Source organism: Chrysemys picta, chromosome 2 (genome assembly GCF_011386835.1).
Source record: "Chrysemys picta bellii isolate R12L10 chromosome 2, ASM1138683v2, whole genome shotgun sequence".
Lineage (NCBI taxonomy): Eukaryota > Metazoa > Chordata > Testudines > Emydidae > Chrysemys > Chrysemys picta.
The window spans coordinates 49,367,037-49,379,922 of record NC_088792.1 but is presented as its reverse complement, the minus strand read 5'-3'; the positions used below and the strand labels follow the sequence as shown (position 1 = coordinate 49,379,922).

At 38.2% G+C, this 12,886-nt stretch overlaps 1 protein-coding gene across 6 annotated transcripts in view; it reads right to left on the bottom strand.

Annotated features, from left to right (window-relative positions):
- The window catches only part of CASD1 (CAS1 domain containing 1), a 55,130-nt gene that overhangs the window by 15,389 nt on the left and 26,855 nt on the right, over positions 1-12,886 (bottom strand). For 2 of the 6 annotated variants that reach the window (XM_005299832.3, XM_008163448.3), the window contains exons 7-12: positions 12,099-12,222; positions 8,680-8,894; positions 6,997-7,422; positions 6,432-6,521; positions 5,524-5,643; positions 1,832-1,988 (exon numbers count right to left, since the gene is read on the bottom strand). In XM_005299832.3, the coding sequence (XP_005299889.2) occupies positions 1,832-1,988; positions 5,524-5,643; positions 6,432-6,521; positions 6,997-7,422; positions 8,680-8,894; positions 12,099-12,222 (1,132 nt within the window). The remainder of the gene's footprint in view (positions 1-1,831; positions 1,989-5,523; positions 5,644-6,431; positions 6,522-6,996; positions 7,423-8,679; positions 8,895-12,098; positions 12,223-12,886) is intronic. The other 4 variants (XM_042857085.2, XM_065583114.1, XM_042857092.2 and 1 more) reach the window with 3 other exon arrangements.

Sequence of the window (12,886 nt, the reverse complement as noted above, 5' to 3'; positions counted from 1 at the left end):
AGGCTTAAAGAATTGTTGCACTGTGTTTTGTTACTTGCTAATTTGTGTAGTCTTGGTTAAGTTAAATCATAGATAAGATTTTACTGTGTTCTGTATAATTGTCTCTCTGCTGTTTAAACTTGCAGCCTGTCTGCTTTCTCTCTCTCTTTCTCTCTGCTGTTTAAACTTGCAGCCTGTCTGGGTGACGGGCATGAGTGAGTGAGTGAGATCTAAAACTGCTGTTTTAAAGAAAGCACGTTTACTTGCATAAATCTTATCAAACAAATTTGCTGTGTTCCTATTAATTATTTTATTTTAGGCAGTGTTAAGAATAAATTAAGTTGCCCCAGGTAAAAGTTCTAAAGACCCCAGATAACACTGGGAGGTACATAATATATTTTTTATCGTCCAATTTGCATATTGGTGTGGCCGATGCTGGAGTCTGCCATATAAGCTTAGCTGGGTCCAAAAGCGCCTTGTTGATGGGGAGCATTATTCTGGAGGAGGAGGAGAAGGAATGTAAAATATCCAGCAACTTATGGTGAGTGTCTTATCTCCTTGAGAAATATCTGTAAGGTATCTGCCAACCTCTTTGGCCTTGTCTACATCTACCCTACATAGTTTTATTGACAAAAGTGAGGTTACAAAAACACAAACTAGCCAAGAACGAATTTCTAAAGAGTAAAGTATCCGTGAACAGACTCCTAATTGCTCTGTCTCTAGCCAGGGATGGTTGAGAAGGAACTGAGGGTGGTTCGTCCATGCAGAGCTAATTAGCCTCAAGGCAACGCATGAGGAGGAGAGAGCGCATGTACATGCTGAACGAACACTGCTACCAAAGATCTCCAGTCAGAAGTGAGGGATGTACATACATCTACAATGGAGCGACACCATAGTGACACTACTCGAAGAAGAAGGGATGGGGATCTATGTTGTGATAGTATATAGAGTCTTTACTCTCCAGGTCACTGGTTCTAATCTAGGTGAGGTAAATGATCTCAAAAAACAGTTACCACATGACAGATGTTCACTGCACTATAGTATGTGAAACAAGCTGGTGGTCTCACTTCAACTTTCTAAAGAACAAGCATCCACATTACAAGAAATAATGCATTTAGCACCACCTTGACAATCTCAGCAAAGGGGTCAGACACTGTAGCAGCAAGGAGACCCCTACTAGGTAAGAGATAACAAAATTGGTCCCTCAAGAAGAGGGTTGAGGTACATTGGCAGCACAGACTAGGGGAAGTTTGCAATACTGATGCTCATGCTGTCCGTTTTCTGCGGACAAAGTATTTTTTCTAGAACACTAACTTTAGTTTGTAAGGTAACACTATGCCATTCCCTCTCAAAGTTCCACAATGAAGAATGGTTGGGAATATATAGTTCTGAATTTCATTCTACTTTTAAAAAGTGAGCTTTTGTAAATAAAAGGGAAAGCCATAGATAACATTAAAACTCTGAGTTCAATGAATACAGGTATAGCAATCTAGGAGCAAGTTAATGTGGTTAGGTTTTTAGCTTGCATTCAGCAATTGTTTGTTTCTTACAGTGCTCACCAAACATAATTTTCAAAACCTCAGAAATATAAATTCATATTCCAACGAATTTAAGCAAGGATACAGTTCAACAAACACTTGATTGTGTTCTGTTGAACTACAGCAAGTGAAAACTCTCTCTCCAAGTTTGGTGGACAGTGGTTTAACATATTTACAGAATTTACTTCTACATTATTCACATATCCAAATAAAGACAAACACACTAGCTATCAAGTTTTGTGTATGATTGTAATTGTGTACATTATCATGTAAACACCTTTACAGTAAAAGGAAAGAAACAAAATTTATTTTACCATTTGCTTTCTTCTGGACTATCTGAGGCCATACAGCTAATGTAGCATAGATGATCATAAACCAGACAGTGACTAGTGGAACAAAGTAGTAAAATTGGTAAGGTCGATCCATCACTATACATAACACCACAACCAGGAAATTGAGACGAAATAAAACCTGTGGATGGTTGGGATGAGAAGGAAGAGAGAAGAGTTTTTTTCATTTAGGATTACCATCAAACTGGGTTTTTTCTTTACACTATAAAAATTATATAAATATTATGCATATCAATTTAAACACCTACAATATTACCTTTCTTGAAATTTGAATAAGCAGTTCGAACTTTAGCAAAGAAGTAGAAACTGAAGGGTGGTAGTTTGTTGTTTGAACCAAGATACCATTTGATACCAACAGGGTAAGCCAGTCACATATTTTAAAAATGTATAGTGTACTCCCTCACATTAACTGGGCAAAAAAACCCTACAACACAATGTTTTCTCCAGTCATCTTTGTATTGGAACAACTGATTGTTATGAATAAGAGTGGACTTTGAGATACCCTTTCATTTTGAAAAGAGAATAATTAATAGATCTGGTAGAAGACCTGGCAGGGGGTTATAGCTAGGGGTGTGTGACCTGAATGGAGATTCCTGTACCAGACCAAGGATGGGAGAGGGTTAAAGATGCAATTACTCTGAAGCTGTGACAGGGCCTAATAAGCACTCATTTGAGTGAAGCAGCCATTCCACCATCTTTTAGGGGAGCATGAATGATCTCCACTAAAACACCCAATACCTTATTTTATTTTACTAATGATGAGGGAGGTCATGAGTCCAACATGCATACAGCGGCTTAAAGCTTCTAGAACTTAATTGAATGAAAATGGCTGTAGTTCAAACCAGAGATGACAGTAGTTTGTGCCATCCAAAGCAAGACCTGCAGTCTTGGAAGCAGGCAATCCAATGTGCTGGAATGCTGAATTCAATTGCTCTTATCCACAGAGGAAGAAAAACTCCTTAAGACATAAAGGCCCATTGGTGCCAATTGGCAAAGGCTTCACACTGTTCTTTACAAACAATAATTGTCTCAGACCCCACAAACTCACTACACCTAATACTCCACCTTCATGGTAATTATCCATAGAGTAGCATATGAGGTCTCTACTACAAGCTTGTAATGTACCAATACTCATTAATCATTGTGAGATCTGTGTACGGGTGTGTGTCACTCGGTACCCCAAAGCAACACCTTGGCACCCCCATATTTACCATGGTGATATAATTATATAATTATTCACGTAGCTGAAGTTGTGTATCTTAGTTCGAAGTGGGGGATTAGTGTGGACCAGGCCTTTGACTCACGTCATAGCAAAAGATCTTTCCAGCAAGCTGGAGGAACTTATAAAGGAGGGGAAGTGACATTATCATTTGGCCTCTCTCTCCCCCCCAACATCTGGAAACATATCTGGAGAACAAAGTCTGATCTGGGGAGATGGTCCCAGGCTGAAAAGGAGAATCCCAGTTTGTGTATTAAGGATCTATACCATCAGGGTGAGACACTGCTTGATTTAAATCCTGTCTAGTTTATGGAACTCACATTGTGATTTAATGTTTTATTTTTTAGGTAACCACATTTGATCTATATTGCTTACTACTTACAATCACTTAAAATCTACCTTTCTGTAGTTAATAAATCTGTTTTATATTTTACCTAAAACAGTGGGTTTTGCTTGAAATGCACGGGCAATCTGCTCAGGAACAAGAGCTGGTACATGTCCTCTCCACATTTAGGGAAGGGTGGACTAGGTAATAAACTTACACTGGTCAGGCTTCTGACCAAGGCAAGATAGTACAGTTCTGGGGTCCTGGGTCTGGAGAGCTGTGGGGAATTTGCTGGAGCCTCTCCATTGTTGATTCACGAGTGGCTGGCAAAAGCGTTCATGTAACTCAGCAGAGTGTGTCCCTGTCTGTGGATGTCTGTGTAAATGCAGTTCCTGGAGGGCTTGCAGCTTGTCACAGCATCACAGTGTGATAGGGATCCCAGGTTGGTGAGACAGAGGCCAAGGGCTCAGTGGTACCCCATTTCCAAGTTGCACCCCGGGAAACCCATCACAGGGTGATATTTAAGAAATAATATAAATATATAAAAAATTATTCCCTTCTGGTTTTGGAGTGAAAATGAGTAAGCAGGAAATATGTCTGGGTGATCACCCTCCCTGGCTAGCTGATTATGTAATGTATTGGTCAACAGAGTAACTTTGAACCAACATAGACAAGTCAATGGAAAACCATACAAGACTCACTATAAACATTGAAACCACTTGGAAATGAAAAGGAACAACATGACAGTGAGGGGATTGCCCTGTCTGTGAATAAAGACAAAAAACGTATTTGGTATATCTCAGGGTGGATCCATTCACTGAGGAGGTAAAGCGAGGGAGCTTCATGAAAGACTGGGTCCTAGCTCCTTGGGGCTATCAAGTGCTGCAAAAGACTGAACTTTAATAGTGAACTTTCCTATCTAATAATGAGTGTAGACCCTAGTTTTCATTTTTTTTATATGCAACCATTCTATTTGAATTTTATTCTTAAATAAATCTTATTTTGGTTTACTATAATCAAACTCAAGTGATATATGTGTCACAGGAGTGTTGGTCTAAGGTAAAACTGTTAAACTGGGGTACACTCTTCCTTTGGGAACAGAGGATCTGGGATTTCTGTGGGTATCTAGTGATCAGGGACTGGATACCATAAGGGGACACACTGAAGGGATCCAGAGCCTGGGGTACATCTATTGTCAGCCTGCAGGGACAATAGGAGAGTACTTGAGTGGCTGACAGGCTGTTTGTGTGAGGGAGCTAACACTCAGCTTGCACAAGCAAGACTTCCTCGTGCTGGAGGGAGGTGGCAACACGGTGGCTCACAGCCCTGGCTGCCCTAAGAAGCATCACACTCTTCACAGTGAGAAAAATTTGATTTTGTTTCCAGTGGTAGCATCCTGGATTCACCAAATATTTATCTATTTGTATAAGAGCCAACAGAAAAATGCTCTAGTGGTATGTAAAATAGAATCTCCACATTAACCAGACAAGATGGGGGGATGGGTTGGGGAAAGAAAGATTCAAAATGGATAATTTAGATAGTTTGTTTCAGTCTTGCCTTTTCATAATATTACATTGGTTTATGTTCACCTCTATTTATTGTGCCCAATTTCTGATGAAAATATTAAGAATGATTATTTTTCACCTCAGCCACATTCTAATGGGTTACCTGCCTTCCCTCTAAAATTTTTTATTATGTTTGTATTAGATAGACTAGATTGATCAGACTACATTAAATAGACCAGATGAGAGAGAGATAGAGACAATGATCAGTTTGTTATGAATACAGGTCTGTCGCATCTTAGGCGCATTTAACATGTGCGATTTCAGCTTTACACGGTCGGCAAAAACAAAAACAAACAAACAAAAAGAGAAAAACAACAATTTAAATACTGTTTCTGTAGTGCGGGCGATTCTGCCCGCCATTACACTCAATGTAATTTTGACTATATGCGATTTTCACTTTAGGCGCTGACTGCGGAACGTAACCCAAGCGTAAGATGAGACAGACCTGTATCAACCAAAATAATTTTAATCTCAGATAATTTAGCGAGCAGAGAGAGAACTAATTTGGGAATATTTTTATATAAATCAGTGAAAGATTTATTCTTACCTGACACACTCTATACAATCCAAAGTCTCCTTTGATCCAAAAGTATGAAAAATGCCCATAACCTGTTTGGAACAGATATGCAGCAACCAGAACCCGAACGTGCATATACACAGGCAAAAACTGTTGAGAAAAATAATTTACCCTTTTACAGAGGGCCACAGAAGTGCTCTCTCTCTCTCTTTTTTTTAAAAACACTATTAATTGTAAATAAGTTCAGGGACAAAGAGGAGAAAGTTCTTCTGTATTTTAGGCTTGTTGTGTTTCTGTTTCATAAAACTTTCTGTCATTGTAAACCAACTGTAACAAAGGAAAGAAATGTTATGACTTACTTACTACTACGTACAGCAATTATTTTGACCTAGCCTCTCTCAAATTGTAAAATCTGAATAAACTTCTTACAACTGTATCAACAGCTCTACTTTCTTGTGGGTCTATAACTGGATTAAAGGGGGAAAAAAGTGTTATTGAAAGTTTGCCCTTTAACAGTTTCAACTCCTAACACAAAAAAGCTGTCTCCAGCAAGTTTTTGCAACTAAGTTAATACAGTCTTCCACAATGAGAAAAATGATTCCCCTTCACGGGATATATTGGGGGGGGGGGGGGGGGGGGGAGGGAGGGAGGTGAGGGAGGAAAGACGACAAAAAAACCAAAACAGTATAGCCCCATTGATATCTTCACTTATTGAAGGAAATGATATAAATGAGGCCTCACAAAAATTGTGTTTTCAAAATTAAAGGTTAAACGAGGAGCATAATGTGAACTGTTTATGATACTCAAGTCTAATAAATGCTTGGATATTTTAACTTCTGTATCTTGGCGGTAAAAGCCAGAAGCTTATTTTTCCTTTAAAGCATTGAATCCAAATCACATTACTTTAAAAAAAAAAAAATTCAATTCAAATCACTTACAGTGCTTGCTCCAGAGATATGATAAATCAAAATAACAAGCTGCATCCAGCCTTTCCATTCATCTGTCTGCTCTCTATTTAACATCTTAGTCTATGCAAAACAAAACAAGAGTGTTGCTATTCCAACAAGTACAACGAACATCTACAAAATGAGGAGAAAAAGTTCAAAACAATAAACCAGTTTATGGGCAGTTGGATCTAAGAAGAAAAACTTCTACACTAATGACATTATATAAAGTTCAGTGTGTATTAGATGTTGCCCCATAAATCAATGCTCATCTACTAGTTTGAACTAGGATTTGACTCTGATGCATTGTGGCCAGTTGATGGATGAACCTTACCAACAGCCGCACCCACAAAAATACTTTACCCAATGCACTTGCAAAAACGTCCTTTTGCACCTAATTACCAGTTTGTGTACAATTAATGAATTATCATATGCAACTATATATTTTGTGAGTGCATCAGCGATATCTTTCTGATAATTTGACCTGCAATATTTTAGTGAATAAAAATGAATTCAATTACAATTCTGAACTGGGAAATGACACCAGCATGATCTTTACCTCTTTGGTGTTTTCGGTATAAAATACCCCTAAAACCAGGATGTAGATTATTGGTATGAAGAAAGATGAATGTGTATAAAATTTGTTTTCCTTCATGAATAGATTTGCTCTGTCACACAGATAGAAATAGGCCATGATTAGACCCAGCTTGAAGAAGGAGTATAACAATGTCTCTAGAGTAGAAACAGGAGATGTATTGGTGACAGGTTTTTTCTCCTCTCCACTTTCCATATCGGTGCATGGCTTGTTTTTTCGATGATTATTACGATAAATAAAACTGAGAATTAAATATCCAATAATGGACAAAGCAAAAAAGCAAAAAGCTAGCTTCTGTATCAGAGTGAGAGGAGGCTGAGGCTGGCAACAGGAACCATCAATGGGCTTCAGAATCTTATTGCAGTAGACGTTCATAAGAATCATTGCACTCTGTCAAAGAAACAAGTAACTAGCTATCAAACATTCTCAGCATAGGAGATTTTTTTCAAATATATTTACTAATATTTCACATTAGTAAAGAGGCATTTTCCCCTATCATTTTATATTTAAGCGCTTCATATATGCGTACACAGCTAGTTACACACAAATTCCAGGATTAAAATAACCCATATTTTTAAGTATCAGAGGGGTAGCTGTGTTAGTCTGGATCTGTAAAAAGCAACAGAGAGTTCTGTGGCACCTTTAAGACTAACAGATGTATTGAAGCATAAGCTTTCGTGGGTGTATGCATGCATCTGACGAAGTGGGCATTCACCCACGAAGCTTATGCTCCAATACATCTGTTAGTCTTAAAGGTGCCACAGGACCTCATATTTTTAAGTGTCCTGATGTAAACAAACAGCTTTAATTTTTATTATTGATTTTGAAAAAGCAACAAGAACCAAAGTCACGGGTGGGAGCACAACCCAAATAAGTAGACCTGGGAAGGTCTGCTATGGAGGGTGTGGAAATGTAATTCTTCTACCTCAAACTGTGGAGTGGCAGCAAAACTGCTTTGCAAACATTACTGCAGACTCAGTATTGAAGTAACTCATGCAGCTTGCCAGCTGACCTGCACAGCCATGGATCCAATAACCCACCTTCTGCCTATCTATCTATTAGCCCACCCCCACAACCACAAACTTCCTCCATGTTGCGCTGCAGGGAGCCTTTACTGAGATTTATATGGGATGATGATCCCCTGAATGGGTTCCCCACATCCCCCCAGCCTCCGCCATAACAGAATTACTACTAATATGCGGAAGATCCTGCACACTCACAAAAGGTGAGATTTAGGATTTAGCTCTGAGAGCAGCTCTCCAAAAAGTTGTGATTGTCATTCATTCACACAGAGGAAAGCAACAAATTTGCAGCTTGGATTCCTTAGGATGTGAAGGATTTAGTGATGGTCTCAATAGTGTTTAACATATAGGAGAAACCACGTTTTTTGAACAGCTACGTAGTTACTTACAAAATGGCAAGTAGTATCTTGTCAAATTTGTTTGCAAGATCCCAAAAGATACCCTTTCATCTGCTGGGATCTTGCAAACAATTTCCTGGAAAACTCTTGCATGTCATTTTTAAGACTACAATTATTAAGGGACACCAAAATTCATACTATCTGCCATTATGAGTACAACATGTTCAATTAAAATCTTGCTCCATTATTACTTTTTTGTTATGTTGACTAACAATGAAAGTACTCACTGTTTCTCTGCTTGATTCTGGGAGATGCAGGCCATCTGAAGATTGCATGATAGTTTCTTGTGCTATGAGTTTAGAAACGCTGAACACTTTAACTTTAGCTTTGGAATTTCTGGAGCTGCTGTTCAGAATACTGATTGCAGCTTCATTGTAAGCATCTATTTTATCATTAGTGATCATTTTCCTACTGTTACTCAACATATCTTCATAAACAGGATCTGAATTTAAAAGAATGTTAAGCTTTATTAAAAAAATCAATCATCATAATTCAAATTCTATAGACTATATTCATCCTAAAAGATTAATCATAATTTTTCAGTGCTACGCTGGATGGTAAAATTAACATTTTACCATTTGTATTATAGTCCTTGTTTTTTATGAGGTTTAAGACTGTAATCTTCTGTAATCTTCAATCGGGCATGCAAGAATTTAGTTTGGGAGCAAGTTTTCCTAAAACCTCTCAGAACATGTATTTAGTCATCTAGTAAAGAAGAGATTTTTCTCTTCTCAAATGCTCCTGCACATTTCAATGAACCCACATCAATAGTTTGGGATTTTTTTTAAGTCTAACTCTGCTTATTCAGAATTCATAATGTTGAATATGTCAATTGAACATTAAAATGGGCACATCAACCAGCAATACACAGTTAAGGTTACATAAGTGTTTACATTCTAATCTAAAAATCCAGAAATATCAAAATTAAAACAGGATTAGCTACCCTAATGCTGTCCCCTCATATTCATTACATCACAATCTTTAAATTCATGATCAAACACTAGTTCTCAAATAATTCAGTACATCGCACTATTTTTCCTATAACCTTAAAAACACATTAAAAACACTTATATTTTTCATACCTCTATACTTGTGCTATTTTCATAGTCTAGTTTACCTTTAATGACACTGAATTTTTATACATGTTCTCCAAGTATATATTTTAATGTAATATATCACTTTTTCCCAATCAGCAGCACAGCTGGATGGAGTTCAGGATATGAGGCACTTAACTGAACTAATGTAGATGGCCTCTGTGTTTCCGCATAATTTTCACTATTACTTTATGACATAAAACTGTAAAATGTTGTGCAAGAATTGGTTATTTTGTATGTTTCATACTCCTCCAGGGAGAATTCTCCACCAAAAAATTTAAAATTCTGCAACAAAAAATTAACAATTCTGTGCACAATAGTTTAAAATTCTGCAGAATTCTGAATATTTTATTTGTCAAAATAACAATATAATCACACCAGTTTCAATTATTTTTGGTCATTTATTTAAAAATACCTGTCAGCAAGTATATCTGTAACAATACAGACAACAAAAAAAGATTCAGGAAATGTTTTTTGACAAACAGATTCCTTATTAGGCATATTAATACAGAATTCTGAGTAATAATTCATTTAAACTACAATACAGGACTGTATTTCCTGCATCCCTCAGAAGCAGTGCAAAGGCTTGGGGGAGTCAGGGATAACAAAGGAGCTGAGGGAGGGGGAAATAAATTGCTGGGAAGGAGCCTGGGTGTGAATTTGGAAGGTTGTTGAGTATGGGTGGGAAAAGTTTGGAACAGGTTTTTTTGGGGCGAGTGGGGAGGGATTGTTAGGGATCTTCCCCTATGCAGGCTCTGGCTGAGCCCTAGCCTCTCCCATTCAGTCAGGCACATCTGCACCTGTCCCTTTGTGTTCCTGCACCCCCATGTGTCCTTGCACACCCCCGTTCATGTGTCCCTCCACCCCCACTCAGACACCCCCTCCCCATCCCTACGTGGCTCTGTACCCCATCACCATGTGTCTCTGTGCTCCCACCCAGCCACTCCCGTCTCTATGTCCCTGTACCCCCCTCCCCCCCATGTGTCTCTGTGCCCTCACTCAGACACCCTCTGTCGCTATGTAGCTCTGCACACCCTCCCCCCTCACCATGTGGCCCTGTACTTCCCTCCCATGGGCCTGTGCCTCCACTCCCCCATTCAGCCCCTGCCCCAGTCTGTTCTCCCCGATTACCCCTTATGAGCTCTTCTCTGACCCCCAGCACTCCACACCATCCGTCTCCCCATAGCCCCTGTCTCCTGACCTGGCCTGACAGGCGCTGCGAAGAAGGCAGGCTCTTTGTCTTGCCTAGCTGGCTGGGAGCTGCTGCTATGGTCTATTGCCACAGCGCCCTCTGGTGGGCAAAAGGCAGAACTGCAGAAGTTATTTTCTGCTGGGAGCTGCTGCTGTTCTTGCGCCACATTGCCCTCTGGTGGGCAAAAGGCAGAACTGCAGCAACATTTCAGCAGAAGCTTCTTCCTGTGCAAAAAATTAAAAATATGCATGGCTCATTAATTATGTGCATGCAGTAGCACAGAATTCCCCCAAGAGTAGTTTCATACTAATGACTTTAATGGATTGATGTACCAGAATAGTACAGAACACTATCATATGCCCCACATGTGTATCTGAGGGCTTAATCCTGCAAAACACTAATGTGTACAGTGCTTCCTACCATGAGCAGTCCCTCCCAGGTTTCAGACACAGATACTGATGGCTATGGGCTAATTAGAGTAGTAGGCACTACATTTAATAAGTATGCACAAAATAAGGTCATAAAGTTGTAGAATATATATTGCATAAACTGTATTATTTGAGAAATTGTATGTGATCATATAATTAAAAAAGAATACAATACATAAAAGGTGAAAGAGTTGAGGACCGCATGTGTAACCTGGACTTTGGCAAAACTTGACTTGTAAACCATTAACTAAGCAAGCTTAACGTTTTCTTAAATTTCTCTGCTGTTTTTTAATTTAAGTTAAAATTCAGTTATTAAAGTTTGAAAATATTTTACACCAACAGTCTATTTGATGTATGTAATTAACTGTAGTCATGGTTGCTTATTGGGTGTGGGTATGCCCAGCCTTAGTGCTCCTCTTTGGAAAATATATCCCTTTCTGGCTAACAGCTAACTCCATAACATAAAAAAACTTAAAAGGAGCATTTTTCTTAAGCTTTATCATGGGTTGTATAAGTCAAGCAATTTAAGAAGTTTATTACAGGAATCTTTCAACAAGAAGTCAATGTTTAGGGGGGATTAAGATTTTTCTTTTCCCCCCCAGGAAAAAGAAATCAACTGCTTATGTCTAGATATAACTGTCAACACATGTAATTTCAGATAGCTGTAACTCATGAAGGTAGAACAGGTCAAAACACATGGAATATACAGTCAAGAGGAAATGAGTGAAATCTCATACCAATATTGACAAAGAGCCAAGTCTTCCAGATTTTATATCAAAATTTTCTGAATATTTATGCACACACTAGACTACTTATGAACAACCTCGAGCAAAGCAAGGTAGTGAAAGATGGTTTAGTCCTCCACAGCCTGCAAAATTGTAATTCAGATCAGACAATTACAGCACAAATTAGTGTTATCTATTGTATTTTACCTTGTAAGACCCAGTATACATCACTACTCTCTGCTAATTTTTCCAAAAGAGGTGCTATTGAAGTGATATTGATTTTATATTGCGTTAGGGCTTCATTGCTGCCATTGTGAATCTTGATAGACCACTAGAAGATTAAATAAAAAAAAAATTCAGATTCTTTATCTCTAAAGTATATACAATCATAAAACTTTACTGATGCCACTCCATCATTAGCAGCTATTTTCAATACTATTATAGAACCTGTTTATTTCTTAAATATTTTAATAATTTTTATAGCATTAAAAACATTTTTTGGTTTGACAGGCTAGGTGCATAACAGAAGAATGAACTATTATCATTCAGAGTACCAAGATATACGTTGCAACTGTTTAACATAGGGGTGGCATTTGTCTACTCAAAAATTGTTCTGATACAAATTTGATTAGAAACTCACTGACTTGATGGAACAGTATTAAGGTAGCAGTAACACATAGAGACAAGATTTAGGGTCAAATCCTGTGGACTTTATTCAAGCAAAACTGTCATTGACTTGAAGCAGAGGTTTGTATGAGCAAAGCCTAGGGGGTTTTAAGTTCTTTAGTGTATTCATTCATTTAATGGACAGTATCTGAAAAAGGAAGTACCTGAAAAACAGTACTATACCAGAAATAGCTATGAAGATTTGTGGTGGTATCTATTTAAGTACTACGGTGAAGGGGAACATTTATGTATCCAAGTGCCTCCCAAATATTTAAATAAATTACAACAACAATCTTTCTGTCTTCCTTCCCAGCCTGTAATAGAAACAG